This window comes from Nansenia antarctica, assembly GCF_963989245.1.
Source record: "Nansenia antarctica genome assembly, chromosome: 16".
Classification (NCBI taxonomy): domain Eukaryota; kingdom Metazoa; phylum Chordata; class Actinopteri; order Argentiniformes; family Microstomatidae; genus Nansenia; species Nansenia antarctica.
In genome coordinates this window covers 21,308,899-21,335,832 of record NC_137686.1, presented here as the reverse complement: position 1 = coordinate 21,335,832, position 26,934 = coordinate 21,308,899, and the positions used below count along the sequence as shown (strand labels likewise).

Below are 26,934 nucleotides of genomic sequence, written 5' to 3'. Positions count from 1 at the left end.
TTTACATGTCATGGCAATAAAGTCTTCTGATTCTGATTCTGATTCTGATTCTGAAATCCAGGTCATTGCCATACAGTAGCCATTGCTGAGCAACAAACACAGTAAGGGACTCAAGTTCAGGGTTAGGGTTAGAAAAAGCCAGGATTGTTCATTGCCTTTAATATAATGGTATTTTGTATGGCTCTATAAGTCCGCATTATTGAATAACACTGAAAATGTCCTTCCAAACCTTCTTCAACATAACGAGAAACGAATCCTCTACAAGTTACTGACGTCAAATTGATTCATATACTTTATTTTGAATGCATTATTTAATTATTTTTAATTAAAAACCAAATGTTTTATTTAATACCAGCTGGCGAGACAACTAAATGATGTCATATCCGTTAAGAAGCAGTACCCCTAACAGGGTCGATTTTTTCACCATTGCCACAAACTTTTCCCCCTGGCAGTCACGAGCAGAAGGTGTTCCGCTGCCCACATGGCCACATGCGCGTTCGGAGCGGTGATGAGTGTGTGTGGATCTACCCTCTCTGTCTCTCCCTGGAGTCTTTACACGCTGGGCATTTTACCATTTTTTAGCTGGCAGAGCGGAGATCTCACACTGAGCGACTTGAGTGAAAATTCGGGATAAGAGGGCAAACAGTTTGCAAACAGAATGGGGAAAGGGACGCTGTCCGTGGTGCTGAATCCAATACTGTTCCTGCTGCTGTTCGGATACTGCCCTTCAGCGGTGAGTTGAGTTGCGTTGCCCTTTTCATCGCCAGCATGCCTCGATAACTTTCATTTGAGTGAACTCCTTAAAAACAGGGACTGTTCACATTGAGACAATACTGTTGCATATTTCAATTTATTTAAATGTAAAAAGAAAATTAAGATTGACGCCATGCATGATATTAAGAACAGTCCAGTTCCACATTCATTCATTGTTATTTTCTGGAACTCTCCTAATCAATCATTCACTACTACTACTACCACTACACTACCGTTGTACTCATAATCCCAATGTTATTGTCATTAATGGGCAATAATGTTAAATCTGAGTAAAGCAGTACATCAAGGTAATTATTATCTCTCTATGCATATTCTCTCTCTCTCTCTCTCTCTCTCTCTCTCTCACACACACACACACACACACACACACACACACACACACACACACTCTCTCTCTCTCTCACTCTCTCTCTTTTTTTCCCCTCTTTCCCCCTTTTTCTCTCGTTCTCTCTTTTTCTCACAACAACCACATAGGGCTGGTATTGATCTGGGGATGTTGCCAGGGAGGTATCTCACTTTTAATGGTGGGTTAAATCATTATAAGAAACACTTACATTGAGCTATTGGCTTGAATAGGTAAAACATCTTACAAATAAACAGCAGTATTTACAAAGCTTAAACACCACTGGTATACCATAGTAGACCATGCTCTATATTTTCCTTTGAAATGACCTTTTTATTACAGGTAATTTAATTTGAATATGATGTATATTCAGGATCATTAGAATGAATTTAAGGCAAGCAGATTGCTTATCATGCCATTTGGGAGAAGGAATGTTATATTTGGTATATACTGCCCATAATATTACATGTATATTTCTGTGCCAGTCTGTTAATTTAATTCCTAGCCCTGATGGGCTATCTCCTTCACATAATATTCAATCAATCTGCTCTACAAAATTAATGGTTTATGATTATTCATGGCACAGGGGCACTTGCAGATTATATGAACATCTTGGGTCTGAGAGTCAGAATGGCTGTTGGAGAGAGACCAAACTAACTCAGCTGTCGTAGCCTTCTGATGAAACAAAACTCTCCATTCCCCAATACATGAAGCTTTGTCAGAGGGCATCCGGATAGAATGTGTTAGTAGCGGAATATGAATGTGGAGAGATGTGTGATGTGCGGGCGTGTCAGGATGTGTGTCACGGGACGGAAGAGAGAGAGACGGTTTCACCCTCAGAGATCAGATAAGCTGGCCTCCCACCAGAGCCCTTTACAAACCCTGCTGTTAAAGTCCTGTGTTAAACAAAAGAACTAGCAATGTTTTTCCCCCCCCCAGCCCATTCATTCAGCTCTGATGCCGTGAAAAGAGATTCAGATGCTGGATGAGGCAACTGCCACACTTGTACCAAGGGACTCATTTACTTGTAACTTTGTGTTTTTTTTAATGATGTGCCCTCACCATGATCTGCAGCAAGCCCTGCAACTCCTTCAGTGCAAGAGCGACCGCTTTCTTTGTTAGCCTTTTTTAAGTGGTCTGTTGAATGTACTGGTATGCTGCTTCAGTGCCTCTCTACCTTCAGTCATTGTTACAGTGCATAGTGCACCTGTTATTGAAGGCTTGTGTGATATGTGTCTGTGTCTATTACAGTATAAGGCGCACGTGACGTTTTTGTAAGGCAGACTACCCTGGGACCAGAGATTAGTATGTCCGGGTACACATCTTCCGTGTCCGTGAAGAAACTGCCAGCAATAAATAGCAGAACACAGTCTGATCTTATCTGCAGAGCTACTGTTGTAGTATGTTGCATTCTGTCCTAGTGCTGTACTGTATGTTGCATTGTGTTGCTTTGGGCCGTGTTGCTTGATGATATATTGTTTGTAATCAAGACCAAATAGATGCTCACGCAAACCAAGGGCATCGGTCTTCTCTGTGAGACTGCAGTATTAGACGTAAGGATGTTAGGATGAGACATTGCAAGGCCAAGTAGAGAGGACCAGGAGGCTCTGGGCAGTCAGGTTATTCATCATACCCAGGAGACTGTACTTGAGGAGACTGTTTGACTCCGAACAGAGGAATACTTTCAAGCTAAAACGCTTTGTCCCCCAAAGCAGAAGCTGTAAGTCAGGGAAATTGGTACACGTCAGTGTTGTTCAGGCATTTTTGATAATGGATGAGCCCATGAGAGCTCAAGAGTTTTACGATGAGAGAAAAATTATATCTCTGTGCATCAGTATTTTTATCAATGTTATTTGCTGTTATTTGCTTTGGGGTGTGTGTGTGTGTGTGTGTGTGTGTGTGTGTGTGTGTGTGTGTGTGTGTGTGTGTGTGTGTGTGTGTGTAGACCATCAGACCGAAAGAGGGTTGGCAGGTGTACAGCTCAGCTCAGGATGCCGACGGGCGCTGTATCTGCACGGTGGTGGCGCCTGAACAGAATCTCTGTTCCAGAGACGCCAAGGGCAGACAGCTCCGCCAACTTCTGGAGAAGGTGTGTGTACGCTATTGATACATTCACACTCATACACACACACACACACACACACACACACACACATGCATACACACACACAAAACAGACAAAACAGACAAACTCAGAGACGTACTCTATACACTGTGAATACATTCACACAACACACATGTGGTAATCTCATATGCATATTCTATAGTGGAATACGTTCTGGAGGATTGTTTCTGCAGACCAAGGAAATATGATCTGTGTGCACGTTTTATCTGGCTATACCAGAGTTTGACCATCTGTGATGCTGTAAGATACATCCAAAAATGAAAGACCCGTTGTGTAAGAGTTACGTGAATTAAGACTTGTGGTTAGGCAGTATTAGGCATTAACTTCTAGTGGTTATGGTTAGAGTACGTTTTCAGGGGAAGTCATTGGCAATTATTAGCATAAGCAACAACAATTAGCAAGAATGAACACTCCCCAAAAAACGGGTGGCCCAAGCGTGACTGGAACCAGCAACGTTTAGGTTGGAAATTGGGCGATTCATGCCTCCACCACCACACCAACCATTCTGCCTTCCATATTTACCATTTGCCAGTAGAGCTAGATAACACATTCACACATAACATATTCTTTGGTCTGCAGAAACAATCCCCCCGAATGTATTAATTTGGAGACTAGGCTATGATAGACTAGACTCAAATACGCATTCATACTATCCACCAATACGCACATACACACACACGCGCACACACACACACACACACACACACACACAGAAACATACACACGCACAGACAGACACACACACACAGACACACGCGCACGCACACACACACACAGACAAACACACACACGCACACATTCACTTCACTCTTCATTAAAGATCATTATCTGAGAGTGTTTTGTAATTTGTCTGTGACCAAATGAGCATGCTGTCTTATCTCTTCATCTGGACAGTCAGCTGCCTGAACGCCTGCATGAACACTATACTTTCCACGCTGCTTTCCATCTCACTGGACCACAAATGTATTTCCTTGTCGACACTTTTTTTTAGGTATATTACGGTAGTTGTAGACTGGACCTTGTACCTATCTACCTCCAGTACCCACACTACCCTGGGTATAACAATAACATAACCCATGTGTTGCTGTCCTCTTAGAAATAACCGAATTAAAACATCTCCCTAGCCTTCTTTTTAATCTATTAATCTGTAGAGTATGCCCACAGCCTCGATCTGTTTTTCATTGTGGTTAATGTTGACACTAATGTACAAAACTGCCTCGGGGTGCAGTAAAGCCTATTCAGGACCCCTGTACCGGACTCACAGAAGCATGGATAACACAGAGTGTGTGTATGTGTGTGTGTGTGCGTGTGATGCCAGTTTTCTGGTAGAGATGCAACAATGATGTTGGTTATAATAACCAACAAAGATAGAGAGGAAGCATCAAGGTATCCAGCGAACACTCTACTGGACTGTAGGTTGTATAAGCGAGAGAGATCCCTATGGTAAAATGTGGGTATTTACAATGTAGACCTATGTAGAATAATTGTGGTGTTTAGAGAGTAAGGATTCACTGAAATATGTGGGAAATATGAGTTATGTGAATGAAGACCTGTGGTTAGCCAGTATTAGGCATTAACTTCAAGTGGTTATGGTTAGAGTACGTTTTCAGGGGAAGTCATTGGCAATTATTAGCATAAGCAACAACAATTAGGAAGAACGAACACCGCCCAAAAACGAGTGGCCCAAGCGTGACTGGAACCAGCAACGTTTAGCTTTAGGAACCTAGGAACAATGGAAGGTTGTTAGCCTTCAAGCAAATAACGCTTATATCAGCCAATTCTTCTATTTAAATCCCATGAAATAAAATGGAATTGAAGACAGTAGTTTCCATTTGAATATACACTCAGTGAACACTTTATTAGGAATCCCTCTACACCTTCTCATTCATGCAATTATCTAATCAGCCAATTGTGTGGCAGCAATGCAATGCATGATAACATGCTGCAGATATGGACCAACAGCTTCAGGTAATGTTCACATCAACCATCAGAATAAACATGGAAAATGTGATCTTGACTGTGGCATGATTGTTGGTACCAGACAGGCTGGTTTGAGTATTTCTATTTCTTTCTTCTTTCAAATTTTTTGCTACAATAAAGAAAAAACATCCAGTGAGTGGCAGTTCTGCAGACAGAAACACATTAACAGAGAACGGCTAGACTGAACTCAAGGTTCAAGAAAGGCTTCAGCGACTCAGATAACCACTCTGTATAATTGTGGCGAGCAGAAAAGAACATCTCAGAATGCACAACACGTACTTGAATGTTTAAAAAGTATATATATAATGTTCGGTGAGTGTATACAACACTTTCATCATAGTGGCGACATGGCATCAAATCAATACGGCGCCTCTTCGCTCTTCTCCCAAAGGTGCAGAACATGTCCCAGTCCATCGAGGTACTGAACCTGAGGACACAAAGGGACTTCCAGTACATCATGAGGATGGAGGGCCAGTTGAAGGGCCTGAGGTCCAAGTTCAGACAGATCGAGTCTGACAGGAAAACAGTCGTCAACAGGAACTTTGAGGTGAGAGTAAGTTTGATATTAAACACGGTGTGAAACATTCCCAGACAATCCACAATGCAATCCTCTGAAGTGTCTTGAGTCTAGCAAAACCAACGAATCAGTCATGGTGAACTAAATCAATACAGGCCACATATTGAACTATCATTGCATCAGTAGTTCTACAACTTTTAAAGGCCCATGCCAGCCTGTTTTGCTTCCTGGCTTTTCTTGAAATACTCTTAAGAGCAGAAGCACTGAATGATGATATTACTATTCACAGAGCTGTTTGTGAAAATAACACCAGGCAAAGCTAGGTGCAATTCTCAATAAAATGTGTCGAAAAGTTGTTTGACTGTTGCTTGAGTTGCAAAAAAGCCAGTCATGGGGGTTCGGAGGGTTATATTTGATTCTGGGTGCCAACTTTATAAACAGGCTAGGCTTTGGAGCTCTATAGTTATATATACTATGACATTTGTCACAGCAGATGGCAAATCATTTTTAAAATATAATGTATTGCCCCAAAAAACAAAAATGTCAAAATGACTAATGTGGGCCTTTAATGTCAAAGTCAATTAATATGATTGTCATGCATTTCCATAATGCATTTCAGATTATGCCACAGCATAAACGCCTACACGATCTAACCGTACCATACAGTCAACTTTACAAATGACGAAGATGATTTGCCTGTTGTAGGAGTTGAAGGGGAAGATGGAAGCCCTGCAGCCCATGATCCCTGTACTGGAGCAGTACAAGACAGACGCCCAGATCATCTCCCAGTTTAAGGAGGAGATCAGGAACCTGTCGGCCGTGTTAACTGGCATCCAGGAGGAGATAGGAGCTTATGACTATGAAGAGCTGCAGCAGAGGGTCCTTAGTCTGGAGAGCAGGCTCACCAACTGCATGAGCAAACTCAGTGAGTTACACTTGTGATGATGATGATGATGATGGTGATGATGATGATGATGATGACATCTTCCTCATCTTTAAGTTAGTTCAACATGTTAGTGTTAGTTAGGGGTAGTGGTGGTCTAGTGGTGGTCTAGTGGATAGTGAGTTGGACTTGTGATCGGAAGGTTGTGAGTTCGAATCCCGCCTGAAACCACACCACTACTAGTGTGTCCTTGAGTAAGGCACTTAGCTCTCAGTTACTCCAGGGGGAATGTCCCTGTAATTCGTAATTGTAAATCGCTTTGGATTAAAAGCGTCTGCTAAATGGCAAAATTATTATTAAAATTATGTTGATAGGTAGAGACTTCAGCCCGCTTGATAAATTCCTGTCCACCTTTTATGATGTCATTATCATCTGCTCTGTCCACTGATGTGGTGTGGTGTGGTATGGACTGGTATGGTATGGTGTGGTGTGGTGTGATGGGGTGGGGTGGGGTGAGGTGAGGTGTGCTATGCTGTGAGTAGGTATTAATTTTAGGAGCCCTATCAGTGGAAACAGCATTGAATGAGTCTCATAATATCCATGAGTGATACAGCTGTTAGATTGACTGACTGTGAAATATTCCCCAGAGATGAGGACAGGATATTGTGCGTGTGTGTGTGTGTGTGTGTGTGTGTGTGTCTGTCTGTGTGTGTCTTTGTTTGTGTGTGATCCATTCCAGTGGCAAGGCATGAAATTGGCTGTTAGCATCTCTGCACAGGGAAATGTATCTAATCTGAGTATCCCGTGTTGACAGCATGTGGGAAGCTAATGAAAATCAGTGGGCCAGTGACGGTGAAGACATCGGGGACCAGGTTTGGAGCATGGATGACTGATCCACAGGCCTCCTCCAGAAACAACAAGGTGAGCTGGATGAGAATGAATGAGAATGGATGAGAATGAGAATAGATGAGACCCTGTATGTGTAAGTTTACAGCATGCTCTACTGCTGCTTTAAGAAAAAGGGAAAAGTCTTAAAGCTCATTCATGTGCTGTTTTCTGACGTCTGTACATATGCACGATTTGGCTGCAAATAGATCTTGAAACTGTTCAATTGTCCAATTGAATGTATTTGACCCAGGTCTGGTACATGGACAGCTACACCAACAACAAGATAGTCAAAGAGTTCAAGTCTATATCGGACTTTGTGGCAGGGGTCGAGTCCCGAACCTACAACCTCCCGTTCAAATGGGCCGGCACCAATCACGTAGTCTACAACGGCTCGCTTTACTACAACAAGTTCCAGAGCAACATCCTGGTCCGCTACAGCTTCGACACGGGCCGCGTGGTCACCCAACGGGCTCTGGAGTCCGCCGGCTTCCATAACGTCTACCCCTACACCTGGGGCGGCTTCTCCGACATCGACATCATGGCGGACGAGCTAGGCCTGTGGGCCGTGTATGCCACCAATCAGAACGCAGGAAACATCGTCATCAGCCAATTGAATCCCGACACCTTACAGATCCACAGTACCTGGAACACGGAATACTCCAAGAGGAACGCGGGGGAGTCGTTTATGATCTGCGGAACGCTCTACATCACCAACTCTCATCTGACGGGAGCGAAGGTCTACTACGCCTACTCGACTAAGACCTCCACCTATGAGTACACGGACATCCCCATCCACAACCAGTACTTTCACATGTCCATGCTGGACTACAACTTCAGGGACCGCGCCCTGTACGGCTGGAACAATGGCCACCAGGTGCTGTTCAACGTCACGTTGTTCCACATCATCAAAACGGACGACGACTCCTGAGGGAACATTGGCGTCGGTGGGAATTAACATTACCGGTAATTGTGTCGTGCCATTGTGGTCTCTAATTATTTTTTGGTTCCTTTTTTGCTGAATCATTAATCTTGACTCATTCCTCTCGTCTCACACGCTGGTGCGTTGCGCTTGATCTCGTAAGAGATAATGAGAGGTTCAGTGACATGTAATTGTACAGTAACATGGCTTTTGTACCCATCGCTGCAGTATAAATATGAATATGAGTATGCCTTATTCAGTGCGGTACGTTCTGTAAGCCCAGGGAGGAAAGCTCTCATGCATGAATGTGGGGTATCCTGATTTAACCTAATTTATAACTATGTGAATACCTTGTATTGATAGCCATCTCATCCCTTCCCACTGTAACAGAATTCATGATTATTGTCCTATTATACTGTATATGGTAGCTTGAACAAATATATTTGCGTAAAATAACCGTTATACACTATGGAAATAAAAGTTATTATTGTTTTGATTAAGTAATGCAGCACATTGATTCATTCTCAATAATGAATGGTCTTTATTGTCATTGCTATAGTACAGGTACCAAACAACGACATTTAGGAGGGGTGGCTAGGAAAGAAAAAAAAACACAAGAAGGGAAGGAGCTGGTTTACATAAATAAAGGCTATGTACACTATCCACTATACTATACTGTACAGATAGACGACTAGGGTTGTCATAATGGTGTATATCTAAAAAGCCACTGCACTATACTCGATGTTTATTTTGTACCATATGGAGGAATGATCAGTAACATGGTCTCCATCTCCATAAGAACAAAGGAAAGCGCAATGAATGGTAGAATAGGTTGTCGTGGTGCAAATGAGCTCCCATAGCATTTCTCAGTATGTCAGGGTTGGCCTATGCTTTACTAAGTACTTCTCTGGAAGCCTGCTAATTAAGGAGCAATTCTGGTGGATGTGTGTGCATGTGTGTGTGTGTGCGTGTGTGTATGTGTGTGTGTGTATGTGTGTGTGTGTGCGTGTGCGTGTGCGTGTGCGTGTGCGTGTGCGTGTGTGTGTGTGTGTGTGCACGCGTGTGTGTGTGTGCCTGCGTTCATGCGTGTGTGCTGTTATCCCACGCTGTCCCCTAGAGTGGTGTACGTAAATGTGACCGCCCTTGGAGCAGATAAACCCACACCAACGCATAAACTGATCTACAACAGAGCTTCTGTACTGACCTACCACAGCTGAGGGAGAGGGAACATCTCCCTCCAGGTCAATCCACTATCCAGCAGGCACTTTAAAGGGCAGAGCAAACAGGACCATCTAGTATGTGCTATTTATGGTGCTCTTGAGGAATCAATCCCCAATATCAAAGTACTGTACTGCAGAGACAGCGTTCAGAAAACACAGAGCAGCTATGCTACTTAGCGTGTAGCCAATGGAATATACATCCATATAATATACTATTATCATACAGTATGTTAACATACTTTATCCGCACATCACAAACCTATTGTGGTGCACCCTATGGTTTCACTGTTGGTGATAGGGGGGGACTATCATTATGCAATCAAACAGACACAGTGATCCAAGAATCCTAATCCTGCCGTGTGGTGATGAGCAGAACACATTTAGCAGCGTAACACACATGAGAAGTGTCTGTGTATCGGCTCTGCGGTCCATTTAATTCCGCCTAATGAGCAGCTTCCCTCCATCTGTTGACTACGGTTTGGATGAGTTTAATTATACTGTGTAGTACTGTACATGATGTTTAGTTAAAACATCGATAAGTGATGCTCATTTTAACAACAGACAGACAACATTGACAGGCACTTTTGAATGCTTTAATTCAAAAGATCAAAGGCTTTCTTTCTTTCAGAGAGTTATCTCTTAGACTTGTCTCTTTTACATGAGATTAGAGATGCTTGTCTTTAGAAAAGCTAGCATGAACTCAGTGGTGTTTGATTTGAGGGAAATCAAAATGCAGTGTGCGTAGGTATTGACTAAAACAAGTGAAGTGTTATGATTGCATCATTAGAGTATATAAATAACTGACGTTAAGAGAAGAAGAAACTCCACTGTGAACTTTGCATTTAATGGCAGTGTTACAAATGGTGATTTAGTTTAATCTCAATCTTCTGCAAAAAATACCACGCTGGGTAATTGGTTTTGTTTCCAGATGGATAAACAGGGAAATTGAGTTCTGATCGCTATGGTTGAGAGAAGCATCTTTGCTGTGTGGACAATGTAAAGACATTGTGAAAAGTGTAATTTACAGAGCTGCTTGAAAGTATGTGACCCCTTTGTGCAATTATAGATCTTTTTTGTTTTTTTCAGGTTTATATTTACCAATTCCATTAGAGGACATCATGTGTGTATTAGAAAACTAAATGATAAAGAAATTAGTTCAAGTGCAAAAATAAGTGAACCCCAAGTTGCACTTGTTAAATCAGGTAGGTAAATACAATCAGGTGGGTAGATAATTGGGTACCAAATGAACCAATCAAAGGAGAGATCTTTAGGAAAGAGTTTTGGCGGGACTCATGACAGCAACTCGGCCTGGAAGTGGACAACCTTTCAAAATGTCCCCAAGAGCCACAAGAAAAATAATAAATCAGGTAAAAGCCAAACATAACATCTGGAGATTTGCAGACCTCAGGTAACTATGCATGCTTCAACAATAACAAGAACACTGAATCAAAATGACATTCATGGGAGGGTTGCTAGAAAGATGCTATCAAAAAAGAACCGAACTGCCCGTCTTAACTTTGCCAGAGACCATCTGGACAAGCCCGAAGGTTTCTGGAAGCCTGTTCTCTGGACAGTCCAAAATGTACCTATTTGGTCACAATCAAAACAACTATGTTTGAAAACCCAAGAATGCCTACCACCAAAAGAACCATATCCCAACAGTCAAGCATGGTGGTGGGGATATCTAGATCTGGAGCTGCTTTTCCTCCTCTGGACCTGGACGACTCCACATCATTAAGGGAACCACGAATTCGGAGGTATACCAGCGGAGTCTTGAACAGAATGTCAAACCATCAGTCAAGGAGCTAAATGGGTCTTCTAACAAGACAATAACCCAAAGCATTCAAGCAAATCTACCAAAGAGAGGCTCAGGAGAAAGACAATTAGTGTTTTGGATGGGCCGAGTCAAAGTTCTGTCCTAAATCCAATCGAAATGCCTGAAGCGGGCAGTTCATGCCAGCCACCCCTAAAACCTCACTCAATTTGAGTTCTGAAAGTAGGAGTGAACAGAAATCCCTCGAAACAGATGTCAGAGACTGATTAGTGGCTATACAAGAAGTTAATTTAAATATTTTATCCAATTTTAAAAATATTTTTACAATGTATGTGAGCTTCTTATCTCTAGAATGAAATGTATAATTCAGCCCACCCCCCAATCACATACCTTGCGTAGGATAAGAGTAAAAGCATCTTAACTTCTCTATCTCTGAATGTATTTGGAAAATACTTCATTCAAGCTTATTGATTACCTAACCCCCCATCAAAGCCTTATACTATTCTAATAAGAAGATTAATACTTAGTTTTTATAGCAGCAATCTAAATCAATGCTACTTGTGTGTGTGGCTGAAAGTGTGTCTTTCAGAGTGTCCTTTGCTCAAAGGGAGGAGAGCAGACTTTGCCAACTGTCATCTCTCCAAACATCGCTTCATAATCCCTTCGCCGGCAAAAATATTGACAAAAGTGATGCAGCAATAAATGATCTGTGGAAATGCCAGATTGGATCAAAACCTCACTGGTTGTCTCCACTGAACCGATAGTATCTGACATTGACTTAATTAGAGGAGGAGAAATATGGGGGAAGTCCTATTCCTAATTCTGGCTAGGGTTCGTTCATACTGTATGACATTGTTCAGAATGCAATTATACTTCTAAGATGTTTTTTTTTCTTTTTGCCCAAAAATAAGATTGAGGGGTTTTTGTATTTGATATTGATATTTTGTCTCATATGTCATGTCCAGAACATAGTCTTTTTGACCACCTGGGTCAGGAATGTTGTTTATTTGAATTGACACAGCAGAATGGCCATGGCTCAAAATAATCTGTCCTTGTGGTGTATTTACCTTTGACTGTCTGCTGGTTATCCTGTTTGTCCCTCTGTGTTGGCCTCTCTCCTCTGTCAATATCCACTATCTATATGTGAGTGCGCAGCTGTGCTGAAGCTCCTTGTTCTCTGAGTGAATGGGCTCCATAAACCTCATCACAGGACTTCTAACTAAACTCTGTATAACAACTTTCCATTGAGTTCCATTCTTCTTCTTTTAAAGAAGAACATGGCTGTGCAATCATTCACTTCAACAGAAGAAAACTCTGCCGTGTTCCTATTCTAATGTCTGTGGGAGATAACCTTTTGCTTTGGCGCAAATAGTGTGGCAACCTTTTCAAATGCTGGGTGGCTGTGACTCAGGAGGTAGAGCCGGTATCTAATGATCGCAAGGTCGGCGGTTCGGCGGTTCGATCCCCAGCTGGCCACGTGTTGAGGTGCCCTTGGGCAAGACACTGAACCCCAAATTGCTCCCAATGAGCAGGCCGACGCCTTGCATGATCGCTTGCCGTCATTGTTGTGTGAATTTGGAATAAGGTGCTATATGAGTGCAGTCCGTTTACTAAATGCTGCTCACCTTGCTGTTTGACAAAAGGGAACTAACCCTTGTTATCCTGGGCCACTTACTGGCTCATGCCCTGACAAGACTCATGATCCTTACAGCCTGTGAAATGACTGACAGGTACTGGCCAGAGGGGTCGTACTGGCTGTCAGCCCCTATCACTAGCAGGGCAGGTGCAGGCTGGGCCAAAAGTGGCCTTTGATTGACAGCAGAGCATGTCCAAGCATAAAGCAGCAGACCCGACTTTAGAATTAACTGAAGCTCTGACGGCGATTGATCTGTGCCAGCCACTGGCATCGTCTTGGCATGGGGATTATTGAAAGAGAAGAGATTTATTGTAAAGAGAGAGAGAGAGACCGGGGGGGGGGGGGTCTGATGAATAGTTTTCTTTAGCATCTGAAATATGATCCTTTAAACATATTCACTATGTTCAGTATACCGTGTGAGTTGATGTGAGAGAATGTGACAGCGGAACGACAAGACTGACAAAACATCTTAGATATCCATAATCAATAACGTTATAGTCTAAGGAATGTCGTGGATGTGAGCAAGTGTGGGGACCTCCTCTTCTCCTCACTCATCTGCAGCCTAATCACCTAGGGGTGAGATATTAAACCCATTGGTGCCACAACGACAGTGAAGTTATTCCCACGTCCCTCCAGATTAGCAATGTTGATCTTGGAGGTACAGTGTCGAAGCTGTGGCATGACCAAGCTAATGATAAAATGTATTATTCATTTCTCTAATGGCTCGCTATATCATCACCGCACCAACAGTAGTAGGTCTGTGATTTATGGTAATCACGACTGTGGAATAATAAATGGATACTTTCTAGGAATATGTGTGTTGGGAACTTGTATTGCCCTGGGCTGTACCGATGCAATGTTGTGTCAAGCCAGGTGATCTCTCCTTCAAGTTGACAGAACCTGTCAACGAGTCTGAGAGCCCTGAGACATCTCAAGAGGACGACTCTCTGTTGAACCCCATTGTAATGTGCTCATCTGTTTGGGAAGATATAGTATCCTAGTGCTTTAGTGTGATCAGCCAAGACAAGACTTATATTACACAGATGACTGGAAGTTGAAGACATTATAGTCAAGAGCCAGAAAGAGGGCGAAAGTGGCAAGCGCATCGTGAGTCAAGACATCGGCCTAGTATGGATCGGAGTGGGCCGACACTAAGTTGTAACCCCGGGGTAAACAACATGCCCACACAAATAGAACAACAGCAGCAGTTCCCTTCATGCTGTGCTGAAACACAAAACTGTCTAATCCTTTCTACATCCCACCAGCATCTGAAACGTACCCCCCCTCCCCTTTGCCACTGGAATCTAACCCAATAAAAAAAGACAGTGTCTGCCTTCATTAGGTCCCAAGTGTCCACACTTTGGAGACAGTTGTATTTTTATCTCCGCACTCTATATGCAAATCACCCTCTTGAGATCTCTGGTGTGTGCGAAAAAGCACAGAGTATAGCAGTTCAGTCATGAGTCTATTAAGATTGATTAAAAAATCAAAAAAATAATGTGTCTGTAGATGACTATTTCACAGGTTTTTTCTATGATGTTTTTTTTGTCAGTGCTGTCTTGAAGTACCAAGGGGCATCAATTAGCATTAACTGTGTTCTGAGAGAAAAATGAAAAAAAACGTCTATTCAAGCTCACTTGTTGAATGGCTCCTAGGGGGTGTGTGAGCAGCGGAGCATGAATAAGTGAGTTTCAGGCAGGTTGGTGTATTTCATTTAGAGCATTTTAAGCATTTGAGCACCGTTGTGAACCATGCATAATGGTGAGAGACGACGAAAGATATTTGCTCAAGATCTCTGTGGAGTTGTTGCTGCTGCTGCCTGGGGGAGACAGGAGTACATGCAGAGACATTGGAACACGTATCGATTCAGCAGACTTGACCGCACTGTTCTGAAGCAACATGAACACAGGCCGGTCCTACCTGCACAGGGCAGAGAGGGTTTGCTGGAGGCTACTATGCACTGGAAGGGTTTGCCGTAACATCTAATAGGATTCTGCTATTTTCATCTTTCTATTATTAGACAACTTTTTAAATATTTATGTTTTAGACATTGCTGTTCGTGTCTGACATTTTAGTTTTGAGCCACTGCCAAAGGCAATGAAGTTGCTATGCTGACCCAAAAATATGTCTGTCTCATTGACTGGCATTGTTCACAGACACAAGCAAGAACATTGCTGGTACTGCCCTCTTGTGGTCAAATACTGTTAAACTGTGGAGTCTTCTAACTTTCACACAATAATTTGACTTGCAGCATGGGGACCAATAATCTAATGAACGTGTGTCCCAGTTACAGTATTGGTCACAAAAAACCTCTCTAGTGCATAGTTTTTATTCCACAAGTTCTATGAATTTAAAGTGCACCTACTCAGCGTCTTTCTCAGTATAGAACATCACTGGTCTACTGTACGCACAAACTGCACTTACATTTAAATTTTTGGCATTTAGCAGACGCCTTTATCCAAAGCGACTTACAACAAACACATTTGTCTAAGTGAGTGAATCATCTATCCATCAGCTATCGCAAGAAAAAGTCATCTCTGCTGCTCGGGCCAGGGGCCATTGGCAGTCACAATGCTAGAAGAACAAAAAATTAAGGTTTTTCTTTTTTTTCTTTCTTTCTGCACTTTCAATTCACTCAATACATGTGATTGATTGCCCTGACAGATGATCCCCAGGAGGATTCCCTCCATTAGCCTACATCAGGAAAAAGAACTGCTGATTTATGTTGCTTGGTTCAGCCTTTTATGACGGACACGTTCTTCCAACCAGCCTCAGTCTGTTTCTAGAAAGCTGTGCTTGTGTACTGCGCTTGATGGGAACATGGGAGGCCTGGGCCACTGGTCAGCCACTCCTTGGGAGTCGTATGATTACGATGATGATGATGATGATGATGATGATGAACATGATGATATGACTGATGCTAGGTTTGCTTTGGAAATCAAGGAGCTTTGCAGGAGGGGAACTACAAAGAACAGACAGGCCAAAGCCATAAGCAGAGTTGCTTTCTTTGAGGTAAGACTTGCTTTCATTCTAGAACATTCTAAGATGCATCTGAATGCAGAGAGCAATACTGTAGATTGTGTTCATAGTGGAGATTTACTGCAGTAATGCTGGTGATGCTTGTAATGTTAGATGATTATGTCATGTCAAACTTCAGTTAAGTTGCCAGGTAAGGCTCAGCATGGACAAATCTCCTATGCTATCGAATGAAAGTGTGCCAAGCTGCTCACTGCAGAGATTCTTTGGCAACAGCTTGACAACCAGATCAATCGGTAGCCATGTCCAAGCAGGTGATATGACATAATGGCATATCAAGTTTGAGCTAGTCAGAGGGGTGTGTATATACTGTACATACTCTTGTGTATATACTGTAATTTGAAAATAAACTTTTAAAGTTGTGGTTTAAAACCACTGGAGTCGCATTTTATTTTTAAGTTCCTATTTTATCTGCATCAGGAAATGGAATTGGAGTGGTGCCAAGAATGTTAAAAGTAGAAGCAATAATCTGGGGCCCTTCCAATGTTTCTATTTGTAAGGGTGTTAGGTACGAATATACAGTAACCAATACTAGAACCCCCTCCAAATGGTTCTCTTACAACACCTCAAGTTGCTAAAACCCATTTGTCAGTTAGGTCATCAAATGGCTGCCTGACCCACATTATAGAGCAGTGATGTAGAGGTTGTTGAAGTCCTGTCTCACCGACAGACTGTCCAGGGTCAGACTGTCACACACACACACACACATAGTGTTTCATGTTAACATCATGGGTTTTGAACTGAGGGATCTATACACTGTTGCCCAGTTCCTAAAGGCCAGGTGTGGTGATGGCTTGCAGGCAGGGCAGGCAAAAAAACCTAAGAATTATACTTTCTTTGAGGTGGAGATTCTGGATTCCAAGAAGTTACAGCTTTGCTTCTTGGACAAGGTAGGCCTGAAAGTCTTCCACATTCTAATTTGAATCAGGAATTCTGTCACGTAGGTGAACTATGATTTGAATTCATCTGAGTTTGAGACAGTGATACTCAGTGATAAGCGTATGTCAAATGCTATGTATAACACAATCATATCTTGGCAGGTAGAACCTAATGCAACCATTGGAGAGATCAAATGTCTATTGCACAAGTCCTGTGAGTAGCCTGTTGTGTCATACGTTTGATATTCTAGTGAACATTATTCTAGACGCACATTTCACAATCACTTGATGGAGTGCTTTCACCACACAGCATCCAAGCTGATGAGCATTTTTCTCAAATAAATAAGTGATGTTTTCACTTTATTCACCGCCTACAACGTGCTTCTGAAGGGCTGCTGAAGTGTATATGATTTGTTTGTTGTGTTTGTTGTGATTGCTACAGACCCCAAATGGTATCCATCCAGACAGTCTCTCACACTTCAACCACGTGAGTACTTATTTTAGACTCGCTAAATTGCTAGACAATCCCCTCATTATCACACATCCACTTAATACTGTCAACTTTGTCGCAGACTTACACAAACGTACGGGACTTCGCTCTACGAGTCCCTAATGCTTTTCAAAATAAGGCTAGGCTTGTTCATAGGGAGTTTGTTTCGCCCTGACCATCAACAAACTCTAAAAGGTAATATGACAATGTTTTCATGGAAACTAAAGAACTGCAACAGCTGAGTGCGTGTCTGCAGTTTCTCTGCCAACGCACCGGGGCAGCAGTTCACATAGCTGTGATAGACTGACAGAGTGGGGAGGGTATGGGAAGGGTAGCGGAGCCAACTCCCCTCTGGAGAGCCCTGACCCTGTCGTTAGTTGTGAGGGTGTAAATGTTCTAATGTCTTCACCGTCGTCTTCAACATCAACACACACAGCCTGAGTGATCCTTTTGACGCCGTTTCAGCTCAAGATGTTTAGATTAGATTAGATCCAACATTATTATCATTGCCGAGTACAAGTACCAGACAACGAAATGCAGTTTAGCATCTAACCAGAAGTGCAAATAGTGATGATAGTGATAAGAACATGATATAAAAACATGACAGTGTTAGTGATGGGTACAGTATGGCATGTACAGTAGTTTAGAGGTATATACAGTTAGTTGTAACTAAGATGTAACCTTATCAACACTTTCATTGCCTTATCTAGGTTTAAATGTAAGACACATAGGGCCCTATTATGCACTTCTTAACTTGCCGTCTTAAGTCTTAATTAAGACGCACCGCCAGGTTAAGACCTACCGCCACCCTTATTATGCGCTTCATACGCGCTACTGCTATTATGCAGGTGTCGATAGGCGCCCACACATAAGACGTAAAACTCCCGTGCATATATTGCTCATTGTGGGAGTGTTCATATGTTAATGAAGTGCACTAGGCGCCCCTGCTATTATGCGATCTGACTTTGCTCCTAGCGCTAAGAAGTGGTTTGAAAAGATCTTAAGTTTAGACTTCATGCACGTTTTGAAACACGAGCGCTGCTTTATTTCAGAAGGGAGAGGCCAGCGCTGTACAGTATGTTGCCTCCGCATACTGTGCACATACAGTACGAGCATGCCGTGCGTAATATAATGACATCCACATCTGTCATTCCTGCAGTCTTCCAGCGACCCCTCTGTAATACTTCTCAACTCACAAGCGGAGGTATTGCCGTGTTTATTCAGAAAATAATCATGCACGAGCTTGTTACTTTCTTCTGCAGAGAAGCGCGCTGACCTCCTTCTTAGGACTTCCATAATAGCATAGCGCTAATGACTCAACGCAGCCGGTTCTTAAAGGGAATGGCACCTGGCACGCTGATTGGGTTGATTGAGAAGACGCCCAAAACACACCCATGACTAATTTCTTTGCTTAGCGCCGGGTTTTAGGCGCCCACTACCGCACGCATAATAGCAAAGTGGCCTTGACCACGCCTCCACGTCTTAAGTTTAGATCTACCGCCTCGTCTTATTGATGAAGTGCATAATAGGGCCCATACTGTAGGTCTCAATGCACTGGTATTTTCTGTTTGCACTCTGCCTTTCAGATGGTAAATCCCTCAAAGATGATGAAGTGTTAGAAGATCTACCCGTGGGGACCACAGCAACCATGTTCTTCCATGACCTGGGTCCACAGTTTGGCTGGACAATGGTTAGAGAAGTTCTGTGGCACGGCGCAGGACTTCCTGCTTTACCTCTGTTGATGAACATTTCCGAAAGTGTCCAGTCTCTTCACCGCATGGCTTCTGTTACAGGTGATTAGCCCTTTGTGATTATCTCCCCTTATATCTCCCCCTCAGGTGTTTTTTGCCGAGTGTATCGGACCCCTCTTCATCTACCTGCTGTTCTACTTCCGTCTCCCAAACATCTACCTGCCGGAGCATGACTTCACCACAAGTCCATACCTAGTGGTCATGTAAGTATGTTCTAGAATGAAAACAAGCAAAACTCTTCCCTTGGGTTTTAAAGACCTAGCTCCCCTGTGTTCTTCCTGTAGGTTGGCCTGTGTGTGTCACTCTCTCCACTACATCAAGAGACTGGTTGAAACCATCTTTGTTCACCGGTTTTCCCATGGGACCATGCCTCTAGGGAGCATCATGAGGGTACATTTCACCAACTAACCTTAATAAATAACAATATATACTACCTTGTTTTGGGGGCATCTTTAATTGGTTTGTTTTTACAGGCTACTGGTCTTAACATCTGCGAGTGGGTGGGGATGTTGTCCTTCATTTAGTTTGAAGGTGTCATGGGAGGAAGCTGTAATGAGGCTGACTATCTGAGACTCCGTTGCTGATTAAGCAGATAGAGAGTCTTGGCATTGGCTTTCCTGAGTGGCCCATCAACAGCCTACTCCACATACAGATGACGAACTTGGACTGACTTTCCTAAAAGACAGCCATTTCTTTAGGGACCCCGAATTTGCATTTAGTACATTATGTTGTCTGCATGCAAGACGAGCAAATCTGCACAATATTTAGACAAGATGCCAAAACACTTGCCATCACAGCATTAAAAACAAAAACATGGGGTATGAAAATGTTGATATTGATGAGACCATGTAAACATTAGTCTCCTGCCTCCCAGAACTGCCTGTACTATTGGGGATTTGCCGCCTGGCTAGCGTACTACATCAACCACCCGCTCTACACAACACCCTGTGAGTACTCTCTCTGCATAATAACTCATATTGGTAATAGATGATATTGTAGTGCTTAGGGAGTTATATGATTTTTTTTTACAGCATATGGGAAGCTTCAAGTCTACTCCGCGTTGGCGATGTTTGCGGTATGTATTTTTCTCTGCATCAGGATTTCATTAAGTGAGTGCAAAACAAACCGAGGAAAAAATTTGTGTTTTCCATCATTATCTTGCCTTGCCTGGAGATGGCTTAATTCCAAATATGTGTTTTCTCTGTTCACTGAAGCTGTGCGAAGCTGGAAACTTCTCCATTCATTTGGCACTCAATAACTTAGGCTGTAATGGTAAGTTTTTCATTTTCCGAGTGTTCCCGTTCCCAGTGCATATTCTTGTTGGAGTGATGTTCTAGTCAAGCGACGAAAAACATGTCCTAAATGTCAAATTGTAATTAAATACCGGTACTACATCAGTCATCACAATCATAACTATGTTTTAAATGGTGCTTATCCCTAGCACCTCTGTAAAGTGTCATGTGGGCATACCAGGAGGATATTTCCATGTCACTTTATGCTCCCTCTCACACTCCTATCCTGCCAACAGGTTCAAGACCAAAACGTATCCCTTACCCAACCAGCAACCCCTTCACATGGCTCTTCTTCTTCGTGTCATGCCCTAACTACACCTATGAGGTGGGTGAAATTAGAAACTATAACATTACTCTTGGGGTCATGGGTTCATACTCTTGCTCTATGCCTTATATACACAAGGCACACGGGGACACAGGAAGTATATTTGGAACGGAGTGCTGCCTTGCATTTTGGCTATTAGTCCCGATTCCGACAATAACAGAAGATGTCCGGTCCCCCCCCCTTTATGTACCCAGCGAACATGTTACCTGTTAAACAAGCAACTCTGGTGACTTCTGACAGGAGAATTATTATAGTGGTTAGTGTGAGTGAAAAGTGTAGAATCCAACAGCAGTTACACAATTTAACCAGGAGTCTAGATGGCACACATACACTTCCACATACTGTCACACACACCATCACAAGATCTGTATCACTTAAAAAAAACGGAACCCCCCCCTCTACCTACATGCATGTATATACAGGGCCTTGAATAAGTAATGGCACAGTGAAAAAATCTTGGCTCTATACTCAAAAGTTGGATTTGAAATTACTTTTGGTGCCCTGAAATAAGGGGGACAACGAATGTATAACACTTTCTAAATGGTGAAACCAATAATTCCACAAATACAATCGAATAAAAGCTGACTATATACTTTAACCTCGTATTTAAAATCCAAAATCTTTTGGAGTATCGAGCCAAAAGAAGAAAAAATGCTTCACTGTCCCATTAGTTACGCAGGGCACTGTATTTGTATTTGTTCAAGGAAAACAATATCCTGTTTCAATAGTCTGATACTGACATACTACAGTAGAACACTAACAAATCAGTACATCTATGTTGACTATCCTCAGGTCGGGACATGGCTGAGTTTCACCATCATGACCCAGTGTGTTCCAGGTAATAACACCTTTTACACCCTCAGAGCCATGCAGTGCATACACAAAAAGTGTCCTAAGAAGCATTGTTCTGTTCCTCTTGCTTTTCTACAGTGGGACTATTCACGTTTGTCGGCTTTATACAGATGACACTATGGGCAAGAGGGAAGCACGAGATCTACACCCGAGAGTTCAAAGACTACCCTGAACTCAGAGCGGCCATCATTCCACTTTTCCTCTGAGCAAGAGCACTCAAAAGGTGCTGACACGGTTCCTCTTAGTCGGGTGGGAGAGCAGCGTCTGGACCTGCCGTTATATGACTGAATAGTGTTACAGTCCTGCTGCTAGGCAAAGGCCCTGTTGCCTCTCCAATGGCCTACAGAAGCTCCTCTCTACTCTCTGACCTCAGCCTTACACTGACTGTTCAATGGCTACTGGAGCACGGTGTTGACATGGTGGATTATTAAACAGTATGAGAGTGTTGGAGCTGAGTATGACACTAAGGCACAGTGTCTTCTATCTGAACGGTTTCGTACTGGATGGACAGTAATAGACCCATTTTGCTGAAGAAATTCAGTAAGAGAGTTTGTTGACCATCGTTTAGCTTTTTATTCACCATCATCAGTGATGCAGCAGCTCATCTGAGCAAGAGTGCGCAGCGCTTAGGGACGCTCTTGAACTTGACGATGTGAGAAAATACTGATGCAACCAAGTCTAAGCTCTACAGTGCACTGTATCCTCTTTGTATGACAAAATAAGTCTTCTCTTGCTCTGAAGGAAAGCATGTGTAATTTGAAGTTCGAGATTATGTTTTTGTTTTGATACAAATATGCGTTCTCACGGTGCTTGCCATATATTGCATAAATTGCAATTGTTTGGCATATCTATTTTGCACATGCTTGGTTTCCTGGTTTAGAGACTGACACATGGTAACAACGTTTTTCTTCATGGTCATGACATTTACAAAACATTAATGACACAAAGGAAACATTTCAATATGATAATAAACAAAGAGCTGAAAACAATTCAAGAGATAACAATAACAAGTACTGTAACAATAAATTAATATGAAAAGAAATATTAGTGGAGTGGCTTGTTTTATTGTGAGACTAGACTGTACACATGCTAATGCTGGTGGTGCCTCATTCTGAACTTTTAAAGGGGTGCTTGAAAAGTTAGGTGAGAATCCCCTTCATGAGGTCAGCATGACCTGGACACTAGCATGAGACACTTCCAACAGGTGCGGTATGACCTGAAGCACAACGAGGACAAGGTTACGTTCTTCAACGACTTCAGCGACCACCTGGCAGAGGAGGCGCTGTGGGACCTGCCACTCAGGATCAGCCCCCCCCCCTCAGACCACACACAGACAGGACCTGAACACAACTTCAGACTGGGGGGTGAGTGTGAGTGTGAGTGCGAGTGTGTGTGTGTGTGTGTGTGTGTGTGTGTGTGTGTGTGTGTGAGCGTGCGCTCAACCTCGTCATGAGGGATGTTCTCAGTTGAGAACTATGTGCAATGTACATGTAATAAAATGAATACTTGCTAAAAGTGCTGAAAAATCCAATAAACATATATACATACATATATATATATATATATATATATATATATATATATATATATATATATATATATATATACTGTATATAAGCCAGATAAAAATATTTTAGTGGTAAAGGATAAATTGGAGCATCACTTTTTTGATATGATCTTGCTGTAAATACATCACCACCATCTGGTTATTGATTTTGGTACAAGATTAAATCAATAAAAAACTGTTTTGTCAGTGGGTAGGTGTGTATTTGAGCCGAGGCTACTGTTAACTTAGCTGTAAACCAGCTGTAAATCAGCTGTAAACCAATTGGTAGCAGCTATGGATGTCAGTGTCCTGTTTGGCCAGGCCCATACAATACATTGTACATATTAAGACCATTTGCCTTAGGCATCCCTTTTACGCAATACTGTACCAACATGCAAAAATATGACTCCCAAAGTCTAAGGAATATATTCAAAACTTGTCATAAACCTAACCACCAACCATTTCATAAATACTGTATTAATACAGTCAGTTCCTGCCTACAGTAGATACATGTATTCCACAATATAGCCTTGTTTGTTTCTTCTTTGTTTCTTCTCCAACACATTCCTTAGGAGTGACAAGTCATATCTTCACACGTTGGCTTTTCATTTCATGTTTTCCTGCTGAGTGGGGAGATCTTTACTTCTTTGCGTACGCCGGCCACCCGTTGGTGTAACACAACATCCTCATCCTCCCCAGACTGCTGCTTGGCAAAGTTCACAAACACCTGAGGGAAATCGAGAGAGAAGACATCCATTAGGCTACATCAGAGGGAAACAGAGAGAGAGAGGACATCAATTAGGCTACAACGTCTCAAAGACTGTTAGAAGATTAGTTCCAGGGTTTGCTCAAAGAGATCCTAATGAAGCAGTCTGTACACTAGCAAAGAAAACACCCAAATTGAAACTTTAGAAAATCTAAATGCTGGTATAAAAACCCTTCAACGACCCCTTCAACGGAACACCATTAGACCACCTTTACCTGGTCTAGCGTGGTCTGAGAGACGGAGTAGTCCTCTATGTGAAGCCTCTCCTTGTTGGACACCACCATCTGGAAGACCCGGGCCAGGGAGGAGGTGGCGATCTCATACTGTAGAGTGTTGTAGTGCTTCTCTCTCTGGACACAGCCAGGGAAGCTGCTGTCCATGAAGCTCTCGGCCGGACCCAGGTCAGGGGCCACGCCCGCTTTAGCTGCCTTGATCTTCATGGTCACTACGTAGCCCTCACCGAACCTGGAGGGAGAGGATGGGAATGTTGGTAAATCATCATGGATCTTTTAGATTTTTTGGTGTATATACTATACAACTCAAACTTTTGAACTTGAAGTAAATATAGGCTTTATTAGAATATATATATGACGCTCTTGGGAAATGTAATTACACATAAGAGCATTTTAGGACTAGATAAAGGTGGACTGACAAGGCTATAGGATTTTGTGTAAAATGTCCCCTAAACTCCATTGAAGTTTCCCACATGAATATTAGACACAATAAAATGTGATGGTGGTCTAGTCTGTGGGCAGTGATATTGGGGGTAGAATTCCTTTTCAATTCCATTTAATTGTAATTTGGTAATTGAAAATGCATTCTCATGTATACATCACATCTAGTGAGTATCTTGGTATACTATATATTCCAACAGTCAGCAACTAAAGTGTGTGTGTTCAAGATAAAAAGCTTGAACTGCCGTTTCAAAACACTTCCTGAATTGATGGAATTCAAAAGGAATTCGCCACATTCCTGGTGGCCAGTGTGGGTTCAACTCATATGTGTTCTAATGCTTTGGTCCGCATATCGGGATCCGATGTAATGATCAGACTTTTCTTTAGAAAAATGTAAATACATTTCTGCATTGTTGAAAATGTTTGTGGTGCTGGTGGAAAGCCAGAAAGACTGTGTAAGGTAGGGAGATGAAAGGGATATGGAAAGTTAGATCTTTACCTTTTCTTTTTACTGTTTTCCCCTGCTTGTATATTCATTCTATTCATGTATATGTTATTATCTTATTTTAAAAGTCATAAAAAAAAGTTTCAGAATAAAAGTCTGAAAAAAAGTTTCAAAATAAAATACCTAAAATAAAAAGTTTCTAAATAAAAGTCCTGAAAAAAAAGTTTCAGAATAAAAGTCCTAAAAAGATAGTTTCAGAATAAAAGTCCTAAAAAAAACATCGCTAGGCAACTAACACAGCTTGTTTCGTAAGCCTGCTAACAACGTAAAGTAGTGTTATAGTTAACTAGGTAGAAGTGGGGATTACTCACCGAATACATTGCATTGCAGTATTTTGGCTTTACTGGCAAGTTTGTGTTGTGATACATTTTTTCAAACGTTGAAATGTATTTCCATGTTTCAAAATAAAATTCTGAACATTTTAATTGGTTGCCGACATGCGGACCAAAACACTAGACTGTGTCACATATTGTATGTAGCATACTGGACAGACTTACTTGTACTTGAGGTGCTGGATGGTGCCAAGACACTTGAAGGTCCCGTTGACCATGATGGCCAGACGGGTACAGAGAGCTTCACACTCTTCCATGCTGTTGGGACAAAGACAGTACAGTGGTGGGAGTCATGGCAAGGCAAACAGTTGAACTATGAGGTCATGGTTTAATACTCCCATGGATACTCCCACTCTATGGATGGGGGGGGGGGGGGGGGTTGACTGGCCAGATGCAGTAGAACTTGCAGGGGTGAGAGGGGCCTACCTGTGTGATGTCAGAACCACAGCCCGCCCATCCTGAATGACACTCATGATGGCATTCCACAGGAAACGCCGTGAGTGGGGGTCCATCCCTGTGGTGGGTTCATCCTGGGAGGTCACACACACACACACACACACACACACACACACATTCAGACAAACAGACAAGCACACACAAACACACAGACGCTTAGAGCTAGGGCTGCACAATATGCACAAAATATCATATAGCAATAATTTTGCTAGAAGGCCAATATTGCAGCCTCTTGCGATATGGATATTGCATATGTTCATATTGCAATATCAATAGTTATATTATATCAATAGTTATATATAGTTATAGAGATACTATATAGTGCAGCCCTACTTAGGACCACAGCATGTTGTCAACACAAAGCCTTATCTCAATCAGCATATGGCAAACATTTCACAGTTCCGCCAATCTGAATTCAACTGTGCTGTTTCCTGCCAATTATTAAACCATTTCCAAGCCGGGGTTGATTTAACACATATGGTTTCCCATCTGGATCCACAGACCATTTCATTGACAAATCCCTGCATAAAAGCCAACTACCTAAACTAACAGGCCACGGTGGAAAGGCAAGCCATCCCATTGGTTAACTCACCAGTAGGACCAGAGCTGGACAGCCAATCATAGCAATAGCTGTGGAAAGTTTACGCTTGTTGCCTCCGCTGTAGGTCCCCGCACAGAACCCGGCATACTCCATTAGGCCTAGCTTCTGAATACCCCACTCTGCCACCTAGAGGCAAGACAGGAGCAGAGCAGGCAAACCCAATTAGAAACGTTCTCTCACATGCACACAGCTATTGAGACTAGTCACTGTATTGAAGACTGAGACCCAATGAGTCTCATGTTTTCTCCTTTGATATTAGTAGGATTAAGAGGGATTGATAGGATTATTAGAGGACAATGATTAGACCACAGTTTGTCTAATTGATAGCTACAGTTCGCCAGGTCAAATTGATAACGTTCAACAATAAAAGT

The 26,934-nt window shown here is 42.4% G+C and overlaps 3 protein-coding genes across 3 annotated transcripts in view; 2 read left to right on the top strand and 1 right to left on the bottom strand.

Annotated features, from left to right (window-relative positions):
• Positions 1–676: 676 nt before the first annotated feature.
• On the top strand, positions 677–8,438 carry LOC308171443 (noelin-3; the record flags this gene model as incomplete). The annotated part of the gene is made up of 6 exons (XM_080546291.1): positions 677–733; positions 3,063–3,206; positions 5,614–5,769; positions 6,445–6,664; positions 7,437–7,543; positions 7,761–8,438. The coding sequence occupies exons 3-6, from the start codon at positions 5,623–5,625 to the stop codon at positions 8,436–8,438; spliced, it is 1,152 nt and encodes a 383-aa protein (XP_080402417.1). The 5' UTR covers positions 677–733; positions 3,063–3,206; positions 5,614–5,622.
• An 8,385-nt stretch (positions 8,439–16,823) lies between these two features.
• On the top strand, positions 16,824–21,889 carry tecrl2b (trans-2,3-enoyl-CoA reductase-like 2b; the record flags this gene model as incomplete). Its single annotated transcript, XM_080546210.1, has 12 exons — positions 16,824–16,985; positions 17,136–17,187; positions 17,416–17,460; positions 19,050–19,153; positions 19,302–19,417; positions 19,499–19,604; positions 20,089–20,161; positions 20,246–20,289; positions 20,429–20,486; positions 20,743–20,831; positions 21,624–21,669; positions 21,762–21,889. The coding sequence occupies 12 exons, from the start codon at positions 16,824–16,826 to the stop codon at positions 21,887–21,889; spliced, it is 1,023 nt and encodes a 340-aa protein (XP_080402336.1).
• A 1,950-nt stretch (positions 21,890–23,839) lies between these two features.
• The window catches only part of LOC308172111 (retinal-specific phospholipid-transporting ATPase ABCA4-like), a gene marked incomplete at both ends in the record, with an annotated part of 28,738 nt that continues 25,643 nt past the window's right edge, over positions 23,840–26,934 (bottom strand). The window contains 5 exons of the mRNA XM_080547021.1: positions 23,840–23,956; positions 24,211–24,460; positions 25,672–25,764; positions 25,933–26,036; positions 26,555–26,689. Of these exons, the coding sequence (XP_080403147.1) occupies positions 23,840–23,956; positions 24,211–24,460; positions 25,672–25,764; positions 25,933–26,036; positions 26,555–26,689 (699 nt within the window). The remainder of the gene's footprint in view (positions 23,957–24,210; positions 24,461–25,671; positions 25,765–25,932; positions 26,037–26,554; positions 26,690–26,934) is intronic.